The sequence below is a fragment of the Xiphophorus hellerii genome, chromosome 1, assembly GCF_003331165.1.
Source record: "Xiphophorus hellerii strain 12219 chromosome 1, Xiphophorus_hellerii-4.1, whole genome shotgun sequence".
Classification (NCBI taxonomy): Eukaryota; Metazoa; Chordata; class Actinopteri; order Cyprinodontiformes; family Poeciliidae; genus Xiphophorus; species Xiphophorus hellerii.
In genome coordinates this window covers 19,137,800-19,161,876 of record NC_045672.1, presented here as the reverse complement: position 1 = coordinate 19,161,876, position 24,077 = coordinate 19,137,800, and the positions used below count along the sequence as shown (strand labels likewise).

Genomic DNA, 24,077 nt, shown 5'->3' with positions numbered 1-24,077 from the left:
TGTAAAATTATTATTATTGCTTTGCATTTTGAGTGAAACTTCGCTTATCCTTATCATATGGTAAATGTTGCTGCAAGAGGACAAGGTCTTCTGTTTTCAGTCTGAAGTGCCAAGAAGTCCAGGGACAGCTCAGCTCATTTGCTTTCTTGGGTTTTCTGTCTTTAATCTTCCTCTTGACAATACTTTACAATCTCTGTTTGGGGTTTAGGTGAGGCGTGTTTCGAGCACAGTAACACCATGATTTTATTTCCAGTCAGCTTTCCATTAATTTGGTAAGATGGAGCACTCTGTAAACAGTTTTGTTTTCAATGTTCTTTGTGGCTTTTCCTCCTGTTGCAGGGTGTCAATGACTGCAAGATAGCTGCCAAATCAGAAGTTTCCCCTATTGTGTTCCCCATAGCATTTAAATATTACACATCCTTTTTATTAGTTGCATATATTTGTTTATTTCACAAGAGATACACATTAATATGTGCATTACAAGTCTATGTGAGTTTCATTTTAACTAAAATATTTTGAATAAAATAAGTTAACTTATTGACAATATGTACTGACAAATACTATTACATGGAACAGCATGCAAAATTCATAATGGAAGACTCTGACCTGACTGGGATATGAACCCATGACATTTTTGCTGTGAACCAGCAGAGGCTCACAGCCTCTGTTTTTATATGTAAAAAATACATATAAAAAGTTTGTTGCATAAATTAATATTGTTTTCTAGACAACAAAGGGCACAGTGTTAATAGTCTGCATAAAATATACTTACTGTATAATAGTGTGACCTGAAATACTTTGCCTTCAGACCTTCAGTGTTGTTTCTTTGGGTTTATCTTTTATGCAAAAAAGATCCAGAATATAAAATTCCTATATCAACGATTTCACTGTTTGTTGGAATAAAACTTGGATTTTTTAGTTCGCATAGACATGCTGTGACGGTAAATTATCTAAGTAGTGGATTTTCCAAATGCACAATTCATCCGTTTGACCCTTTAATTATTCAGCTTTTATTTGCATGATTACATCTTTCTGAGTCTAATCTTTCAGCAGCACAAACAGTTGACATATTTTTGTAATACTCTGTAGGGACTTCCAAGGACACTTCCAAAGGCTATGCATGTTTCTATGTCAGATTTTCCAAGAGACTAACTCAGAGTCATTTTTTATGACTCATCAGCTTTTTTCCAAATTGCTCGTTAAACCTTTCCACCAGCATTTCAGGTTTATTTGAGGAGCTGCGATGGTTTGTTACTGCAAGCCTTTATTCACTAATCATGATGGACACTTGAAACATGGATAATCATTTAACCTAAACTGTGTATAATCTAATTTCACTTACTAAAGTATATGAAGTAGGTAAACAAATTGCATTTATTTAAACACTGTCATTCATACTTTTGTGAATGACAGGAATTTGGCAGGAATATTTGATCCTGAATAAGATCCAGCTAGATTGTCTCCAGCCATAACTTAGTTTAAAAGTAATTGAATAAAACCACTTCTCTGTCTCAGGCTCTTGTCATTGTATTGTCCAACTCTCTATAATTCTGCTTTATAATTCCCATCTCTCTAATCTAATATAGCTAAAAGGTCTGTTTTTCCTTTCTGTCAAAGAGTAGAGAACAGAAAGAGTTTCTAACATTCTGTAAAATGGCTGTGATAACTCAGAGTAGATTTTTATGGGCCAGGTCTGTTAATAATAAAGCAGAGTTCATGCACAAGAATCCAAAACTCCATCTAAACTTGGAGGATATTTTTATTGTGCTTGGAGTCACTCTGTCAGGAGAATAGTTGTCTTGCAACTGGAAGGTTGTAGGTTTGATCCCAACTTCCTCCCATTACATCAATGTGTCCCTGGGCAAGGCACTTAGCCCCCAAGTTGCCAACTGCTCTGTGCATTGGTGTATAAATGTGAATGTGGCTCTAGTATAAGTCAGTCAATATGTAAGTAAGCACTATATGGTCCATTTATTAGGATCCATTTAACATGAAAGGTCTAACAATATAGCCATCCTGGATTAAAGTAACATTTGGTAAAAACTGAGAATCCAACTTTTTTTTTTTTTTTTAAACTTGTGTTTTACACAATTAATTAATCAGTGTCGAATAACTAATTCCAAGCTTGACTAGTCCATGTATTGTTTCTTTGGTTAGTATTAAATTCTAAGGCATCATAATATTTTGTTGTTGTAGTAATAAAATGACTATAAAAACAGTTTATAAAATATCCGTAATATTTGTCCAAATACATCTGTCAGAGCCAACAGTATAAGCCGCACAATAAGTTATTGCTAAATAAAAACAACTTATCCATTACTAAACGGAATACTTCAATACACCAAATATATTAAGTTGTGTGATTGCACCACTAAATAGTACATAATAATGTTCATTAATATTTCCAAATATACCATTGTTATTGTTTGAAGCCCAAATTCAATTAAAGTTTATTAGGTATCAACTGATAAATTATTAATATCACAATATTTACATATCCTAATAATAGTAAATGAGATAATGATAGTCAATTCCTGTCTTAATGCTATAAAGCATAGAAAATGCTAAATTGTTATCTTTTCAGACACTCACTCACACACCCACACACACACACACAAAACCATTAATCTCAGGCTGTGCTATTTAAAATCTCAGTTCTGTAAATGAACAGGTCCAGTTTTAACCACTAAATGTTCCAGTTTTAGTTTCTGCTTATCACACCAGATGTGTTATTCTGGTGATGCTTAAAATTGTTAGACTTTGATGCTTAAAAATTGTCACAGCTTGTCTGTTATTCTGTCCTTTTTTTATATTCCTGCTGGGGTCCCAAAAATCTACCAAGCAAATTGAGTGGCAGCAGCTCTTTCTCTGTTTATGTAACCGAGTCCTGGTGTTGAGTCTGACATGCAGTCTTTAGTAGCTGACTCCATGCTACTTAAGCAACTCACCTACTGTATATCCAGGGGGCCATAATAACACCTTGCACTTTTTGCAGCAGGGCAGAGCTTTTTTGGGACATGCTGTACTTCATGATAAATTATATCATCGCATTTCAACAGGCCAGCTATGCTTGGAACCAGGGCAGAGAAATCTTAGATGGACACAATTAAATAGAAGTTCCTAATTTATTATTCAATATATTTGTTAAATTGGGGAATCTAATTAAAATTTCAATTGTACATATAAATGTCTTTTTTTTTATTTGTTGCTGCTGTCTCAAAAAACTAAAAAATAAACATCTGATTGGTTAACCTGCACCAAAACTCAGCCTGTTTAAAGTTCACATTATTGATGAGCAACCATTTTTAAACAATAAAAATAGATTAGTTATAAATCTGCAATTTATTAAGGATTCTTGACTTAGAGTAGGTTTCTCAGTTAAAGGTTTAAATACAGCAACCCTAAATGCCTATCTGTTTACTAAGGATGGGTTATTCATATCAATCAATCAACTGACTGATTCATACTTATACTTTAAACTGCAACAAGGAATTTAAAGTGCTTTACATCACAAAAACACAAAAATACAAAGTCATAAAAGACACCAACAATCAACAATTGAGAAAGCCAGTAAACATTTTACATTTTGTCAAGTGCCATCATCAGATATGGTGGTCAATGTTTCATTTATTATGTCTCAAAAGGAACTCTAAACAAGTGGGTTTTTAGTCTAGATTTAAAGGAACTCAGTGTTTCAGCTGTTTTGCAGTTTCCTGGAAGTTTGATCCAGATTTGTGGTGCATACCTGAATTCTGCTTCTCCATGTTTGTTTCTGTGGATGCAGAGCAGACCAGAACCAAAAGATATGTGGGGTCTGGAAGGTTGATACAGCAGCAGCAGATCTTTTATGTATTGTGGTGCTAAGCCTTCAGTGATTTATAAACTAACAACAGAATTTTAAAGTTTATTCTCTGAGCTACAGGGAGCCAGTGTAGGGACTTTAAAACTGGGGCAATGTGGTCTATCTTCCTGGGGAATAATTTGATTGCTATGTGGTCTTTTGATTAGCTTTTGATTAGGCTAATATTTTTGATATCCCAGAAAGCTAAATTGGATCAAAGCAATCCAAGCACATGTCTGTATTTCAGTGGTTTTATGATACTGGCCCTCCACCCAAAACATTATAACTAACTGAGATAGAGATGTTTCTGTTCATATTCCTCACACATTTATGCCAGTCTGTTTGCACCACAGGGGTTCGCTGAAGAGGGAAATTTTTAACATAATTTATTAGTTTGCATTATCAGTGCTTGACAGACACTGGATATCGCTTGACAAAATATAATTACTGCAGCAAAAACTTGCATTGGTTTGAGAAGACACAAAAATCTAGAGAAACAGACCTAACTGCAATGATGCAACAGAATGTAAGTTTTTAGATCTCATATTGTGAACAATTTGTTGTTGTCAGAACAGATTCAATTTCACCTCGTCTTTCTGCAACTCGACATAATTACAACAGAGTGAAATATGCTTTCTGCCCTCAATCAGGTTTAACTTTTGCTCACTATAATTGAAGTCTGTGTTTTCAAAGAGCTCTGCTTGCTTAGTTGCAGGTAAACATGGTCTATAACGAAGTGTGTAAAACACAAGAGACATCGAGCCTTATAAATAGTGTCTGAAGTGCAAATGAGCTCCAATTATTCCACTTTTATGAGACTTCAGGCCAAAGAACCCTGTGCCATCCTGCTGCCTCTAAGTTATGTTTAGTTAAAAATTTATAACACATCTTATTTAGGGTAATTTTGAAATAAATGACCTTCATGACAAAACCACAAAAACACACGCTTTAACACAAAATAATAGTAAACAAATATATCTTCTCTTAAATGCATTTCAGTGTAAAAAAAAAATAAAGTATTTATTTAATTAACGCAAACATGGGAGATGTCTTTTAAATAGAATGAACATAACAGGGCATTTATTTCTTTATTTTGCTCTTCCTTTGATACTTAAAGTTTATTATTTGATTTACTTTATTATTTTAATTTCTTTTATTTATATGTACTTATTTGTTGCTATCTTTTTTGTAGTAGTAATTTTGATTTGTCATCTTGCCGATATTGGAGTCGATATGTTGATATGTGTAGATAAGAGGACAGCACTGCTGGATCTTTAGACAGAAAAAAAACAAAGAAAAACTACAGCCTTCCACTAATTTTTATGTGTCCATTTCACATTTTTCTGCATAGGCTGTCAAAATGGCTAAATTAATAAAAGGACTAAATAAAACATCACTGTTACAAATGCAGCCCAAATATGTTTTCATCCTATGACAATCCAGATGATTCTAACTTCAAACTAATAATTATCTGAGTTTGTCATAAGAGCTTCTTTCATCTCACTAATATAATGTTTCTCCTAATATATTTCTAAATGTTTATTACAATGTTAATCTGAGAAAACAAAGACTACTGGCACTATCTAATTTTAACTTGCTAGCATTTCAATATTGCAATTAGAAGAATAAAAAAGATTGAGACATCATCGCTGAAAATGTTGGAGCAAAAATGTGTGGATTTTTCTCTGAACTGGTATTCAGTTCAGTTTGAAAAGAGATTAAGCCTTGATGTGTCACTTGGATAGTTGGAGTTTTGTTCTCTGGAGTAATGTTCCACCACAGATAAAAAGCTATCCATCTGTAAAGGCTATACCCTTTCCACAAGTCCACACAGCTCAGCGAGGGCCACTGGGTGTAATCGCCTCCCCCACCCTCAGCTTGAAGAGTAAGAGGGGTTGACATCCTGCTGAAGAGGCTGTGTGGTGCCAGATAAGACTGTCCGTGTTCTCCTTTTCATTGAATGTGCTCTGAAAAAGCCCTTGCCTAAATCAATTATAGCAGAATGCGGTGAGGGCTGTTGCAGTATTTCTTACAGAGCCTCTTACTCAAACTCGGGCACGAGCGCTGCAGCAAAAATTCTGCACAACTTCTCATATAACATTATGGAAAATTAGGTGGAAACGCTTAAAGTGGACACTGCAGAACCTGAGCATGTGGTTTCATGTCACCAAAAAAAAAGACCTTCATAAAAATTGTGTTGAAAATATCTTGCTTTGTTTGGCTCGTGTTCTGCCAGACTTAGAATTTCTCTATTTTACTGAATGCTTTGCAAGCTGAATAAACAGTACCATTACAAACAAACTACATCAGAAAAGCACTGAAAGAACTTGACTACTCTGTGATTATTGTTGGTTTTAATCACCCACTTAAAGTTTATAACTTCATCACTTCAAAAACCACATTTTGTAGCCCCAGTTTAAGGTCTTTGAACAGCTAAAACAAATATTAGACAATCAGTTGGATGTAGCTGTAATTATTGTGAATTGTTTGTACGTCTAGAGTATTTTAAAGAGTACTTTAAACTTGTTCTTTTTACCTTCAAGTGATTTTCAAATCACATCTACCCACATTAAGCAAACTCACATTTGTATATACCATTATTCACCACACATGTGATGCCCTATGTGTGCTGAAAAACCTTTCAAAATTTAAAAAAATATACTTTAGTTGGAGTAAAAATGTATTCGCCGTACCAAACTACCACTTGAATAAATGCTGTTTCACACTTTTACCACATTTTGTGTCTTTAATAGCCATTGATTTATCCGCCATCTCCCGTTACAGGTAACAAGTTCTCATACTGCCATGCCTCCCTACTCGTCGCAGGCATCTGGTGCTACGCCGGAGTGTTTGCCGTGGGTCCACTGTCAGGTTGGGGAGAATATGGGGCTGAACCTTATGGGACTGCGTGCTGCATCAACTGGCACGCTCCCAACCACAGTTCTGCAGCGATGAGCTACATCATCTGTCTCTTCTTCTTCTGCTACATTATTCCCTGTACTGTTATATTTCTGTCCTACATCTTCATCTTGGTGACAGTGCGAGGCTCTCGGCAGGCCGTGCAGCAGCACATGTCTCCTCAGAACAAGATCACCAATGCACACTCACTTATAGTTAAGGTAACTCCATAAGCTTACTTTTTTAGAAACACTTATTTTGTCTTAATTTGCTTTTTTTTCCCATGAGGAATGTCTTTTAAGTATCATCATGTTTACTTTTCAGCTTTCCGTGGCAGTTTGCATTGGTTTCCTCACAGCTTGGAGTCCATATGCGATTGTTTCCATGTGGGCAGCCTTTGGGAAAGCAACAGATGTACCACCAATGGCTTTTGCTTTGGCAGCCATTTTTGCCAAGTCCTCCACCCTTTACAATCCCATTGTCTATCTGGTCTTCAAGCCCAATTTCCGCAAGTCTCTGTGTCGGGATGTAGCTCACTGCAGAAGCACATTCTGCAGATGTTTTTGTCAACACAGCTCTGCACAGAAGGGAACTTGCAGGCAATCTCATCACATTGACGAGTGCAACTCTACAAGGTTGTCTAACGGACTGCCAGAGAACCACCGGACCTGCAGACATTGTCCTTGCACTGAAACAGTCTCCGGTGCCAAGGAAAATTTCACAGATTACAGTCCTCAACAGACTGCCAGAATACTGAAAGGATCTGTGCAAACCGAGGTCGCTGTCAGTCAGCTCTCCAATGAGCTGCAGAGTGACTTTCTTTAAAGAGAGAAAAACGCTGCCTCAAAGACAAAAGCTGCCAAAAGAAACCAGCAACAAAAAACTGCAAGACGTTGGATTAAAAAGAAAAAGGCTAATTGCAATTTCAGGAATAGTCACAGGCTCAAGACGTACTTACTGATGAAAAAGACTATTATTCAGTATTATTCTTGAGTTTGAAGCTTGTTCTATGCCTCAAATATTTAATACTGCCAATAGAAAAAAAATATATATAAAAAAAAGAAATCAAGATTTGATCATGCAGTTAGATGCAAATACAGTAAAATAAGCAAGCCAACCAGTTCAGATGATTTGTCAGGTCAAAGTTACAAGCATCAACTATTTTATTGCTCTGAACAATCAACATCTAGGAAACAAGACTGAAGAGTAAAAATGCAAAATCAATTTACGCTGGATTTAGAGGGAGGAACTGATACTGAAACTGACTACTCCCTAATCAACCCTTTATGTGTTTTTACAAGTACTGTACATTATGGGATATTTGTATTTATTAATGCATGCCTCAAACTGAAGGACAACAGGGTTGCTGCTCTTATCTAAAAGTAAGTAAATATTGTGTCCCGATTGCTGTGGGAGAACAACGTTTTCGAAGCCTCAATTGATTTGCCTACAATTTGCCGAACTTGAGGCTCACCTTTTAAAAATAGGTTCATCAATTAAATAAATATTATAATTTGTGATATAAAATTAGATCCTCTGGCAAAAAAGCCAGGAAAAATGCATAATGAATGGATTACCCAATTAGTTGTCTCATTCTAAAAAAAACAAAAACAAAAGAAAATCACAAAAATAATTAAACTAACAGGCTTGTGCAGATTTTATAAATGTTTTTTGTTTTTCTTACATATTAGCACCTTTCCAACTGACAGAAGAGAGATTCAAATGACAAAAGAAGTTTTGTACTAAAATAGGGTTAACTGTTGGTCAGACTGGGTCCATGATAGAGACAAGTTCAGGAGAAACAAAAGGCACACCTAAAATATTTTTAGAATGGTGATTACAAGCATTACAATTTACAATTTAGCAATTTACAACTGAGAGGCACACTTCACAATAAGACTCATTCAACTCTGGGACCCAAACTAGTTTTCTTCATAATCCGTAAGATGACTGGACATCCTCATGCTGCTTGTGTGTTAAATATCTAAACAGAAGGCACATTCAAGCATCTGAACATTGTACTTAAGATGATCCAGGCTTGTGAAAATCCACAATTCTCTTCTTGATATTGTGCTTGCATTATTTCTTTTGAATTCGTCCTTATTCATGAAGTGAATGAAGTTGTTTGTTTGAGATGCTACCTCAAAATAAAATTACAATTGAACCCTCCAATTAACTCTGCCATTAGTCAGTTAGCAAATGAAAATAATTTTATCCATTCTAACTGAGCTAGAATGGGTTTTGCTGTTTAGTCTTCATCACTCACAAGATCAGCAAAAAAAATAAAATAAATCCACATTCATAATGTGTAATTACTTTGAGAAAAAAAATATTTCAGTTATTTTCCCCTTGAGAAAAAAAAATTACATTCAAGAGGGTGCTGATTTATTTAATTAACACAAAACAGGAGAAAACGTCTATGCTTGTACATGAATATGGATATATTGTCTTCACTGCTTCTCTTGCCAGCTATTAAAAAAAAGTTGGTAACATGAGACATAAAAGGCTGACTCAGCAGATACCAACATTATCCGAATAAAAGTGCTCACTGAGCATGGCTGAGCACTGTCTGCCTAACAGGCAGTTTTGTTCTTTTCTCCTGGCAGCAAAGGTCATCAACGGAAGTCAAAAAAGACATGCAATGTACAAGATGAATTAGATCTGCTTGAGTGTGTGTTTTTGTTGACTGGCATAGCTTCTGTGATATCTTTACTCATTATGCGGGGAAGGCTCCGGCTCTTTCTAGTTTTCACAAATTACCTGACAACGAAAGCAGCTCATATTTGATGTTTGCTGTTTCACATGATCACCTTATATTCTGCTTGAGGTGATATAACAATCAAGTGACATGTTGCAGATAATCTCGTGAAATGATCTCAACTCCCTAATGACTCAGTAAGAGGTGAAATCTAACAAATTCAACAATAAAATAAAATTAAAAAGAAAAAGAAAAAATCAGCAGTAATAATACACCGCCCTCTTGCTGTTTTATATTTTTATTTTTATAGTTTTTACATTTAGCCACGGGTTTGCGAGAGGCCTGTTATTGAAGGGCTACTGTCTAGCTAAGGCTATGACTACACATAGCCTGGGGTACATACTCAACACATACATAGAAAATACAACAAACCTATCCCTAAATTACTTTTTGAGAAATAAAGTGGTGAGCATGTTCAACCCACAGAAAAATGGTAGGGGAAAATATCCTAAGAATCCAAGAAAACTGCTCTGTTTGTATTTGCCATCCAGTTTCCTATTAGTCCAAATTAACTCAGCTGGTTTAGTGCAAGTTGATGGTGTATAAGAAGGATTTTCATTACCGAGGTAAAGACCCATGCAAAAGGCTCTATAAGATTGCTTACAGAGGTATTATTAAACTTAGAAATTTGCCAGTGACCACAGTCCATGACACTGCAAAGGAAACAATAAAACTTCAACATAAACCAATCTTAACCAAGTATTTCTCACTAGATTTCTGACAAAGAAGTCAAAAAACTAATCAGAAGAGTTCAAAATAATCAGGTGCTGAAGGGCAATCATGAAGAGCTTCAGAGAGATCTGGAATTAGCAAGTACAGTTTTTCTCTTTAAGTAATTCACTAAATCACAAAGATTTCTTTGCACAGTTACTGCACAAGACTCCCCCTCAAGAAAAAGGTTTTTTTTTAAAGCTGTTAAGGGTTTGCTCTAAACCCTTTATACAACCCGTGTAACAGTGGGTTAATCTAGTCTGGTTGGTTGAGAAAAAAATGTAAGTCTTTGAATGTAATTGTTTTTGTCACCATGTTGGAAGGAGAAAACGCATAACACCTCACGCCAAAACACCATACAAAAGGTGAAACTTGCAAGTGAAACTTGATGGAAGCATCATTTCCTGGGATTGTTTCAATTTTATCACTTGATGTGATTGAATGATCTGGCTTTAAAAATTACATATGTGTATATAAGACAATGATTCCAAAAACATAAAGACACAATAATTGGGTTAAGAGAACAAAATCAAGGTTGTTAAAATGTCCCAGTTAATCTCTTGCTTAAAGGAAGCGTATTATGCAAAATCAACTGTTTAGAGCTTTATATGATGTTACAATGTCATTCCCTCATCAAACACATAACCAGACTGTTGCTCATTTATGCATGTCTAAGAAAACCTTGAATTTCGAGTGGCAGCCAATTGGCGGAGCCTTAACGCCTGCTCATGCAATGCGCTTGTTTTTTTAGTTCTTCCCCCAAAGCTCCACCCTGGAGCTTCAGTCCCCAGTTGAGCTCCACGGCTCCACCAGACTAGCGACGGCAGGGAACAGCGAGCACCTGGTGGAACTGTGAGTCTGCTGAGCTAATCACACAAACTACAATGTTCTTAAGTATGGCTGTAAACAGCATCAATGGACGGCATGGGGAAACTTTCTTTGGATGACGTACTGAAAGGGAGGTTCTTAAAGGAACAGAGGCAAATTTCAAGGTGTCAGAATCGGCTTTGACATGAAGTCAAATTTCTGAAGTTGTTCTCAAATTATTTTTAATATATTCAGAATTTTTATAACAATTGAATGTAACTGATTGTGCCATAAAGTGGCTCTACGTGTCTGAAAAATATATAATATCCCCCATTTAAATTAAATTTGAAAATCTTGTGAAAGAACTGAATCAAGCAGTTTAGACATAGACACGTTTCTCTGAACCTGAAAGATTTGGAGACAGTTGGTTTTGAAAAATCGGTTGCATCACAATAATGCATGCTACTGGTTTCACCATAAAAAAACAGATCTCATCATGATGCACTTTTCTAATTATAAAAAAATAAGTAAGGTGTTTAATCCCAATTCTTTATATAACTCCACTTACTTTTTTGACTTTTTGATTTGTTTGTTTCTGAGTAACTTGAGTTGTGACTGATATATGGTCAATATGAACATTAGAGACTGGGAAAAACAATGCATGAAATTCATCTTTCTGCAGGTGTTTGTCCATTTATTTGGACACTGAAATGTTACTATAAGAACAAATTTCTGGTAACTCAAAATGTTCATTTCTACCTCTTTACTTTCAAAGTGGAGGACATAGACTAATGCTGCTATGACAACTTTTAAAAGTTGTTATAGTGTGTCTTAAAACAAAATAAACAGCTGTGCTGAAAGTGTTTTTGTTATATTTTATGACTATATATTTTTAACAATTTTTCAGTGAATCTAATTCACAGTAAAGCCTATGATTTTTTTTCTATCAGTAAATATGGTTTATGATTGTAGTGGTTTTAGTAAAACATGTCCACAGACATAACCCTTAGTAGCATAACATGGACCTACCCTAACATAAATTATTGCTGCATCCAAAAGTAGACTTGGAGCAACACTCTGCAACTCTTTACATTAGAAACAACTGTGTTTTGTATGAATACCTACTTCAAACCCTCAATGCGGCATATCCCCAGGCAGGTTTTTGCTTCCTAACCCCTTAACTAAAGTCAATATACTTATTCATAAGTTTGTGAATGCTATGTTAAAAGAAACTGTGACAGAAGAATAAAGGCCAACGAGCATCTGTGGTCTTTAAGCCAAACGAGTTTATTCTATGAGTTTTCTACAGACAGCAGAGACTTGTGGGGCTTGAGTGTGAATCCTTTAACACCGAGCTGTGAGATAAAATGAACGACGCCTCAGGCTGTCTGTAGCCTGAGTTTATTTCACCTGACACGTGTAGCTTCATGTGAAAATCTTGTATTTGTAAAAAAGTTTAAAAAAAGAAGAAAAAAGAAACACCATTTGCAAAGTGAAGTTTTTCTAAAGCTTTTATAAAGATGCTGCTGAAAGTCCATTCATCTACAGCTTTTACTTTACATTGCATATTGATCAACTCCTACATGTGCAGGGTGGCATCTCATTACTTTATCTTTTTCTGTAACCTTCAGAATAAAGTGGATAAAAAAAGAATAATTAAAGCGTGGCTTGGTATGGTATTCATTTCCAGAAAAAAAAAAAACAACTTAATGATTGTACATCTGTGATGTTTTCACACCGATGGTGGTTTGTTTGTGGCTGGGACATTACAAAAGAAGGAAACAATTGTTAAGACTTGAGGATCAATGAAGGCATTTAAAGCTAAGTCTGCAGCAACCAAAGGTTACAGTCACTTTCAGACTCTCCGTCAAAGCCAAAATGCTGTTTTCAACGCTCATATTTTTCTACCAATATGCAGATGAACATGAGAAGAATATACATATCAGAGACTCGGCTTCAAGCCATGAGCTGAGAAGGTTTGTTTGGCCCTACATTTTGTGGGCAAAGATGGACACTGAAACCAGGAAATGCAACTGTGAAAATCTGCTTCTGATGTCTCTTTTCTACTGTTTTCTTCTTCAATATTAAATGCTACAACTCCCTTTGTGTTTATTCTGCATCATGAGCCATTCCCTCCTGGGTCATGTACACTGGCTTTACTCATAAAGATAATATAGTGTACATACTGTATAGGGATGCATGTGTGAATATAAGTGTGTATATATGTGTTTGTAAAGATGCCATCTATAGATAAAATACAATTCATGAATATCAGCCAAATTGTATAAATAAGAAGAAAAATGTCTCTTCCAGTGTCTTGAAATGGGGATGAAGGTTTTTTTATTTATTTTTATGTAGTTTGAGCTTTAGCAGAGTCACATTCAAAGTGTTTCCATAAATGTCTGTCATTAAGAGATTGGGTTGCGTGTAAGCTGTCGGATTAGTAGGTTCGTTCTCTGCAGCTGGGTCTATTTTACTTAAGCTTGTCTAAAATTTCCATGAGACTGCTAAGACGATGCCTCCATAAATGGAGCCAAATGGCATATTTGTATAAGACTCTCTGTCGGACAAGTCTTACATAAATATGCCGTAATTGGTCAGTTCCAAAGGTTTTGGTACGCCCAACCCATTGTTACACATCAGGTGCCCACATGTTGTAGTGTAAATGTACTATATTGAGATAGAAACACTTCTAAATAACACAAGCAATGCTACAGATGTCATTGTCTTTTATTGGGATTTTAAGTGACATACAAACACTAAACAGTGTCTTATTCTGAATTAAAAGGAACATGATGATGTGTGGCTTGCATTTTAATTTCGCCTCACTGAGTATTTACTAGAATTAAATCCATTACAGGGCCTCACTGTGGTGTAGTAGTACAGCAGTTCCCTCAAATACTGAGGCTGTCAGTCCATATGTGGTTTGATTAAAAACAAAAGAAGCTTTCCTTCATGTCTTTGCCATTCTCTCTCTGCCCATTATTTGCCTGTAACTCTGTAAATGAATGCCACTAGTGCCACAATATATTTAGAAAATGTTATCAATTACAACTCTGTGCTTTTAAGAAATGTCTCTGTCAGCTTTCTCATCTAAAGATGACCATTTGCTACCATGAGTGTTTTTTAGTTTTGCCACAGATTCTGAATTGATTTGGACTTTGTTTGAACCCTTAAAACATATACATAAATATGCTGGGGTGTAATTATTTCCTTTGTAGCTCTGGCTGTTCTTTTCCATCTTTTCAGCATCTTCTTTTCCAGGGCCATCTTGTATTTAGCTCCATCCATCTTCACACCAACTTTGACCAGCTCCCCTGTACCGGCTGTAGAAAAGCATCCTCACTAAGCTGCTAACCAAAGTACCTCCTTCACAATTGCTTGTGTTTTACATGGCTTGGAGAAACAATTTACACACAACGTTTAGAGCTTTCTTTTAACAGCATCTTTATCTTTGCTACTCTTCCATGAAGGCCATGGTGGAGCAATGCATTGCTAATACTTCCTGCTTCCTCTACCCTGCTTATATTGGGTCTCTTGGCAGCTTCTCTAAAAACCCTTAAAGGGGCCGGTTCTCGATTGGTTTGATGTTCATTCCTTAGTTAACTATAGGGTGTGTTCACTGGTCTTCATAATGTTGTTTGTTCACCTTTGTTGATAAATAAAACTGTGAGGTAGAGGTGGGCGGATCAATCCATAATATTGATAAAAAAGTTGGTATCAGCTTCAGATCAATACTTGTGAGGTAAAATTGATACTTTAGTTTCAGATTCCCCCTTGAAATGTATTTTATTTTTGTATTTTAGTTTCTAAGCTTTACCAAGAAAAAAAACCCCAAAAACATTTGATTTGTTCTCAAATTATAATATTTTTGCACTTTATTTAGAAAAAAAACACCTGTTCTGTGTTGTTTTCTATTTCTGCTTATTGTGTTGATATGTTTTAAACATATTTTGAATCAACTTTGTTAAAATTAGTGCCTAGGTTTTAGCAAAATAATTCAAAGGAAAAACCACAAAAACATCTAATGATCAGATGCTTGATGATGTAACAAAATTAAACGATAAAATATATTGGTATCAGTAGTGATGTCTGTGATACAGGCCCTGTATTTACTTGGTATCAGATTGACACCAAAATATGCAGCTTCGCACACCTTTACTGTGAAGCCTTCACAGAAAAGCCATAAATATTTAATAAAGCATTTAAGAAAAATATTTGTTTTATTAATGACATAGCTTTTGAAAGCATTTTGATTGCATTGCATATTTGTAGAGGTATCAGAATGCAGAGTGCTGAATACTAATGCATGCCACAACTTTTACCGTTTTTATTTGGAAATTTTTATTTTGTGCGGGTCAAAGACCTAAAATCCTCTGCAAAAATACATTAAGGTTTTAGTTGTAGCATGACAAAATCTGAAAGGGATGTTTGAAGACATTTGGAAAGCAGTGTTCCACAATGTTCTTTGCACTAAGTCCATTAGAGTGACAATATTTATATGAGAAATATGTCTCTGTGCCACTGAATAACAATGGGAGATTTTTCTTGACTGTAGGTAGTTTGAAACATACATTATCTGTAGCTGAATTTGAATTCAAAGAGCTTTCATTGTTAGGAAATCCAGGTAGAAAAAGTGCAAACATTTCTTTACACTTGCATGGATGAGCTGTTTACTGCACAGAAGCCTAATTACAGCAAAATCAGAGTGCTGATATAGCAGTGTTCATGGAGAGCCTCAGGCTCTGTGCAGCAGTCATTACTCCCTGCATTATGAATTCAGCTGTTTTCAGCAGTTCCCCTCAAGGCATCAAATCAATACTTTTGTTAAGCATGTTTTTCTTAACGTTGAGTCTTGTCTGGAAAGATGCGAGTATGAGATTGTGATAAACCCGATTCCCCTAGTTTCTTTCTGACTGTGAGATTCTGAATCAGCATATTTTGAAAAACTAAAGCGTTGTCTATTTTTCAATGTGTATGTACTCTAAACACCTCTTTAGACTTGTGACAAATCCGAGATGATTGCTGCTTTTGAAAAAGAATAACTACCGAACAAAAGCAGAAACATGAAAATAGAAAGTCACATTTGGGAAAACAGAACAATTGGATGAGAAACAATTTGCTGTTGGGAGATTTTAGCTTTGCACATGTATTACGACAAAATAACACATCAGATGGTATGCAGACCTTCTTCCCCAGTTTCAAAGACACAGTCAAGGGTGAATGTGACATGTTGTACATTTATGTCTGTTTATATAAGAAAATATTTATCTATATAGAGTTTAAAATGATCACTTTGCATTTAATAAATTATTATGATTGTTGTCAGTGGAGTTACAAATGCACTGTGAAAATGTTTACACCTATTTTTTGTTGAAATAAATATAAACGATTGTATGAAAAGTGTAAAATATATCCATCCAAGGGCAAATCGTTTGTTCTTGATTAGAATAAAAATATTAAATAAAGACAATTGGGAAATTAATTTATGCAAATTCCTTCTTTTACTAAGAAAAGGCCTCAGTTGTAAGTAATGATGCTGAAGAGAAGATCTTGGGTGATCAGATAATTTATGTTTGATTATAATAATTATGGGCAGCTGCACACCTTTGTTGCTTGAATTTGTTTTGATAATCAGCAAAATTCAGTGGGAGGTTTATATCAATATCACCTGAAAATTTGTTTTCCACTCATTTGTGTTTCACTGGATGTGCACTAAAAGCTGAACATCACCATTTTAACAGTATGCGGATTAGAAGCTGATTTTATAATTATGTTCTCTGCTTGATTTGAAAAATATTAATCAGGATTTTGGTGTGGGTAAGGTGGGAGGGGGGCATCTTCCATAAAGGTTAGCTGTTAACCTGCTAGATTAAATAGTTCAACTGATCATGATCCCAACTGAGACATTTTTAAATTATCGGTATTGGAGTACCTGACTAAACTCAATGCCCAATATTTGTTGTTTTTCTGATTGCCTTTGTCAGCTGAATCCATAGAGTGACAGAGATCTGTGTGGTCTCAATTTGCAAGGTGTTTTATTTTTTAAATCACTGTCCGTTTTTATGTCCCAAAGAATTTTATAATGTGAAGATTATTTTACTAATCCCACAAGAAGTTCTAATTTGTACTTTACCTCCCAAAAACGTTTGAACACAATTAACTAGGAATTATGTAAAACATGTTAAAATACTAAAAAAAACGAAAAACCTCAATAACTACGTAGATTTGAAGACTCCTGTTATAGGGACTGCAGATGCTGTAATTTCAGTAGGACAAATTCTCTGTATTAAAACAACTTTTGTTGTAGGTGTGACACAATTTATCTATTTTTCAGGACGCCCATCTCAAAGGAAAACAAAATCTTAATTTAGCGTCTCATTGTGCACCCTTGAGACAACCTTTTTCCTCGCTTTTTATTTCTCAACAGAGGGTCTTTGAAGTTTTCTTCAACTGCTGCGAGATTAGTTTGAACAATGCGAATGCAAGGGAGCAAGCTTGAAAGCAAGTGTCTCACACTAAAGCCTGAAAGTTGGCAAGCCTTCTGCAGCCTTCAGATTGTTTATTTTTTTCTTGCTGAAAATTTTATTTAGCTTACTCCCTTTTTTCCTGAGCTTCACAGGCTTGAACAGTTGTCAGAACCTCGAGCCTCAGCAAGGTGTTCTGGACAGCACAGACATCTGAATCAAACTTTCCCAGAACTTAGTCATGCTTCGAACGTATACGATTCAAAGACTGACTGAGAAATCAACTGAAACCACCAACATTACGTAACAGGCTTTAATCCAATATGCATGAAAAAAAGATATTCTGTTTTAAAGTTAATCTTTAATCTTCAGTTTAGTAACAGCTCTGACCTTCCCACAACAGTAAACTCATTCGCACACTTTTTAGCAAAGTTTTTTTTTAGTGATTGGATACTGCTCTATGTACTGTACTTCCTCTTCCTATTTTGTCCTTGCATACCTGGCCTACTGCATTAATCCTCCAGATTTGGATGTAACTGGGCAAGTTGCACCATATGCAGACAGATGGGTGAGATCTGCCTGCTTCACCTTAACAAGATGTCCCTGCTGAACACCATCTGCCAAAATATTTTCACTCTGCCAGGTCTGCACCTGGGTGGGATGGATGGTAATGTGTGTAAGTGAACTGACTGCAGCACAGTGTCATAATCTGGCTGTCGTCAAATTACCAGTTGGTGCATTGCAGATCAAGTTTATTATAACCTGCCGCAAGAATCTAAGAATCAAAAACTTTGAATAAAAGTGTAAAAACTGACAAGAGATAAGAAGCACTAAAAACAGAATTGTATCTATTGTCAATTACCTAAATAAAAAAACAAAAGAGTGATCTACAGAGAGATTAGTAGCCTGAAGTTCACTCTGAGATATGTGTATCTTCACTACACCTGTATTGTATTATGAGTTTATGAAAATCAGCTGCTGGGAGAGCTGGCACTGTTAGTCGGGAACATATTTTTCCATCATTACTCATTCAGCACCTTGTAACTCACTGGTTAATCATCAAACAAAGCAATTACTGAAGGTTTTCCTGTTCACTGTGGATTTATTATTCAACCTTCACCTCTGAGGTATTATTTCTTGTGTCACACAACTGCAGTGTATTTGTGTAATACAAACTTTCTTATTGTTGTTTTCTTAAGTCCTTACGTGAATCATCTTTTGTTCTCTTATTTGTTGTTTTTGTTTGTTTTTGTCAATTTTTTATATAGTGCAACAACCCTTTTTATTTTGCCTTTTCTAGTTACTTTCTCCAAAAAAGAAAAAAGAAAAAAAAAAGTAAATGAATGAATGGGTTACCAGCACAGTCTGTCCAGGGGTATTTCTGTCAGAAACAAATACCCTGCTTCATCTCCTGGTAGAAGCTCAGGGGCCTGATGGATTCAACTTGTTGTGAGAAAATAATCAGGAAGGATCTAGCAGGATTTGCCACAAACACCTAACAAAATATTACTTTCTTATAAAAACAACTCAGTAAAAGACTACTACCTGCCACTGGTTTTGTTGGTTTGGGTTATTTTCCAAGTCCTGTTGAGATAGCTACTGAGTGAAATAAATGCATTTAGCAAATGCATTCAATTGAATAGTTCTGCTACAAACGCTAAAATTATTAATACAATTTCATTGATAATTGGTTTGTTTATTAAATGAAATGGTGCAATGACATTGTTATCATATAATGAGCATTTTTTTCAGCACTTGGTTTAAAAAGAAGTTAAGTTTAATAAATTTTTCAAATTGTAATACTATCATATACTGTATGTTGACATTATTTTTTCTGTAAAGTGAAGAATACATAAATGCCAGGGGAAGGGAAGCTTGTTTTCGTGTGGCCAAGTAAGAAATTACTTGGCAGATTTTTTTTAATAAAATACTTTGCATACAAACCACTTCATGTTTTTAATCAAATGATTAACCTTCTGCCTCTGCAGGTTTTCATTTCCTACTGACACACAGCTTTTTGTAAGAGCTATACTGGGACACTGAAAAATCCTAAATTTAGAAAGTGATCCATTCCTTTGGGCAGAAATGTTGCTCTTCTGTGACTGGTTTTTACATTTTGCTGACCTTGTACTCTCAGCTGACATTCCTCATGGTGGATTTAATAATCTAAGAAGTGCACATTTAACTGGATTAAACCCTTGAGGCATCTCAAAACAGAGACTCGTGAACTCAAACAAATGTCTGAATGTTTACTTGTGTAACTCTTTTTGAGTGGACATAAATGTGTGACGTAAATCACCAGAGGACTGAAAGAGAGAGCTTTGAAAAATGACTGATGAAGGTACAGACTTCTTTGCTGGGAACTATGTATGGCTATGTCATTGATGAAATAATTTTTGTTTTTATCTTGTCACTTCACCTTATAATGTTGAGGGTTTTTTTCTACTGAATCCAGCAATTACTCAGTTTCTTTACATCCATGTATTTCTCCTTACTCTTCTCCCTAAACCTGTACACTTCAATAGTTCAAATGAAACCTCACATGCATATCACATAATTAATTTATTTGTAAATAATCCTAACATACCTATTCTTATGTGTGAAATGCACCAAAAAAAAACCTATATTTGACCTACTGAACCAACCACTTAACCTTCTTGACCAAAGCTATTGAAAAGGCTTTCAGGTGACATTTAAAGTTAGTTATTTATTCATGAACTTTTCTGCTGAAACTACCTAAATGCAATGAGAATGAGCTTTATTTAGATGCAATAATCTAAATACATAGGACCATTGCTCTGTGAAGCAATAGAAATAAATCTAAATATTTAAGTGTTAAAATGGAATAGCACTGGAAAGCATAGATCAATGCTTTTCCTCCATCCCCATTACCATCCCAGGCTGTTATATGCAGACTGAGCCAACATATTCATTTAAATAGTGAACAGACATTTTAATTTAAGCTAGTCAGTGGGTGCACTTTACTAGGAATTAATGGAGCACCCGGCAGCCAATCAGAACTGAGAATTTACTCAGACCAGAGTTGTGTATTAATAAATGAGTGAAATGAGCTCAGCACAGAGGTTAAGATTAATTAGTCAAATTATCAGCAAATGCCATTTCAGGAAAACATGACACAAGTTTAGAAAAAGAACTGTTAAGCATATTTTAATCAAGAGTTAAATATGTTGTACAGAGAAAAAAATAAATTGTGAATGTAATTTTTCCTGTAGGAGCTTAGTGGTTAAAATAAGGTAATAACCGGCAAAGGTCAAACTTAGTTTACTTAATGACACTGCAAAATCAACATCTACAAAGAATACATGGACCTGACTGCAATGACAAGAAATATTGGCTGAAGATATTTTTATGAGAACACTGTGACAATGCTGATGTTGAACAATATCAAAGATTTCTGTAGGCGCAACAAAAAAAGACATTCCTGAAATACTTTAGAATTTGATATCCTGGTGTGAAAAGTTGTATAAACTGATGGAAGCTTTACATAAATGTAAAATATTCTATGCACTGTAGAAATTAATTGCAGTGGATGTCTCCCTGAGGGCTGTTAGAAATAAAAATGGCTACACCCTGTTCCTGGAGTCAACTGAAATGAGAACATTTTGTTTCAAGTGACAAACTACTTTGCAGCTGCAAAGAAAATTATGCAGTTCATACAGAATGACATAACTTTATATTTTTTTGAATAATTGAGTTTGCCCTCTCAGATGGTGTGAGCTGCTGAAAAGGGCAGTGGGAAACAGTTTTTCATGCTGTTGTTTGGTCCACTGAGACTATTACACATTTGGTTTTGCTTCAGTACCTTTATTGTATCTTTTTAGGTTTCCTGAATATGTACACAAGACTGTCACACTCTCTGGTGAATGGAGGGCACACATACAAGAACAAGCATGCTGAAGACAGGTAGATAATGAAAATTGAGAACATTGTCACACCTCACTGCAACTGGGTATCTGACATTGATCAATAGAAACCAAAGGAGCATGGAGGCAGGGTGGAACGATTAAGCAAGTAGGTGAAGGGAGATAAATGAGAAAGAAAAGGCATACTGTGAAGACATGACAATCTGCACTCAAGTTATGGGAATGTTTAAGTTTGTCACACAGAAGAGCATTAGAAATTATGATTAAAAAATATAGCAAATAAGGATTTGACCAAACAAACCTAACAAGGTGATCATTAACTGAGCTACCGAAATTAAGTAAATGGAAGTCAACATAAGAAAATCTAGATTTACTCTAACCAAATGTATTAAGTTCTACTCTGGTTCAGTGTCACTGTAGGTGATTTGTCATTTCATATAAAGTTTTAAATAAAATGAAATTGTAATACTATTGTCTAAAGCACATCAACAAAACTAAATTTTCATATAAATCTGGCTTTATCTTAAGCCAACTAATTCACAATCTTATCCTACTATAGGCACAATGTAGTTCATGTGTTTGAATTATTTAATGTGCATTGCATATAGCTTGATCAAATCGCCAGAGATGAACTTCTTTTCTTACATATTCTGTAGAGGTAGAACAAATTGCATTTGATCCAAATATTTCTCTTGATTTCATCCTCTGCTCAGAATCTATCTGAAATCTATCTTAACTCAGCCATTTAAATTTATCAACATGTCTCTTCTGACTGGAAAGGACAGAGATGTATGTCAAAGCATGATACGCCAATGTGCCATAGATTTGAACAAAAACAGTTTCTGTGTTGGTTGCACTTTACATATAAAAGCATGTCTGAAATATTCACTTCGAAAAATTCAAGGCTCTACAGAGGTGTCAAAGGTCAATCCTTGAGGGTTGGTATTCTGCGATGTTAGATTCTTATTCAGTGACATAAATCCTTATGGGGAAATTCTCAAAATTACAAAATCAAAACACCTGACAACCAGAAAAAGATTGAAGATTTCTTAAAAAATGGATTTTCACGTTAAAGTAATTCATTAGTGTGGAAAAGTTGTTTTACAGTGATTAACAGGAATGATTTCCAAGGTTGTGGCAGTCAGTCTGCTGCTCAATGAGCTCCCACACTTGTCCATCATATAATGGAGAGGTAGTGAAGAATATTCTTTAACATTGTCCTCATATTGGTAATTTTTTTTATCTCTACTATTGACCAGGTTACTGCATCTTTAATAAAGATTGAAATTAATTGAATCTCTTCTCCAACTAGAGTCCAGTTCCTCTCCTACGACACAACTGGCCTTCCTGATGATTTTGTTGATCTTCTTGATGTGTTTGAGAGGATCAACAAGACGATAATTGACTTTTCCAAATAAAATAATAATAAAAAAGGTTTATTTTCACCTAAAACTAACTTTTCATTTCTCTGCATCAACTCCTTATTTTTCTAAAGTACACCATTTATTTGTACTCAGGCAATTCAGCTGTGGTGTTAAACTAAATCTAAAACAAACTCAAACAAAATGACTTGAAAGTTGCCACCTAGTCAAAAAAACAAAACAAACAGAAAACCTGTCTCCTCGCTTTTACACCTACACAGCCTCATCACCACCTCCACAGGTCAGCACCTGATGCCTTCTGTTTTTCTTATTTGTCTCAAAAATAAACAACACCTTCCACATGCCTGCATAAACACACACACACACACACACACACACTTGTAAATAGTTGTTCTCATAAATTACGTTTTTTCATTAACCTCGTGTTTTTTGTTTATTTCTTTCAAGAATTGATTCAAGGTTATTGCTTTTAGTGCAATAATCTTTTGTTTATCCTCTGCTGCTGAAAATCCTCCTAAATGGCTTTTGTTATGTACATTTCTAATTAGTATAATTTGTTATTGCAAAATGATAATCCTTTTAATCACCAATGGTTGATCTCTTAACAGGTTTTAAAATCTCACATTCATGACTAAGCTATCACGAGTAATCCCCTTTTCTCTTAAGCTTCACTTGAACACAGCTTTTAAATGTTAGTTTTCCATCTGATAATTAACTTTAGTAAACAAAATCCCCAAAGTTCTTATAAATATTTTTATGAGTTTCTTACGTTTACTTAGGCTAAGCTTAGCTGCCAAGTGTTTGCACCACTTAAAACCACACAATGGAAAAAAGACCTGCTTGTTATTTGGGTTAGGGTTAGGGTTGTTATTCCTTAAATAGAAGTTGGTCAGTTTTAACCTACAGATCAAACAAGTGCCAGTGGATAGCCGAAAAGCCAACTCATGGATAGGGAATGTGTCCACTTTAGTTGCCAGACACTCACAGAAATCAGATGACTCCCAGCTATCAGTTTTCCATCAGCAGCTGCTTTAAGTACTTGAGTAAATGCAGTTGAGCTAAACTGACAGAACAAAACTTGTGTGCGTGCCAGGATATGAAACAAGAAACTGTTTTATACTGCTCAAATGTAATTTACTGTTGCCATAGTGGTGTTTTCCAAATGAGCAGTTAGCATTTATCTCAGCCTAGTGAAGATAAATGCATGAAAACAAAGTGTACAGAGGGTTTATGCCTCACTCTGCTGAAATTGCTGTCTTTCAGGGACAGGAACTACTTGAAAGATTTTATATGTTTTAATCAGCACTTGGGGCTCTCCAAGAAAAAAAA

The 24,077-nt window shown here is 35.2% G+C and overlaps 1 protein-coding gene across 1 annotated transcript in view; it reads left to right on the top strand.

Moving 5' to 3' along the window:
• opn7b (opsin 7, group member b) overlaps positions 1–16,500 on the top strand; it is a 67,761-nt gene extending 51,261 nt beyond the window's left edge. Inside the window, exons 6-7 of the mRNA XM_032576035.1 lie at positions 6,626–6,960; positions 7,064–16,500. Of these exons, the coding sequence (XP_032431926.1) occupies positions 6,626–6,960; positions 7,064–7,564 (836 nt within the window). The 3' untranslated portion in view covers positions 7,565–16,500. The remainder of the gene's footprint in view (positions 1–6,625; positions 6,961–7,063) is intronic.
• Positions 16,501–24,077: the final 7,577 nt, after the last annotated feature.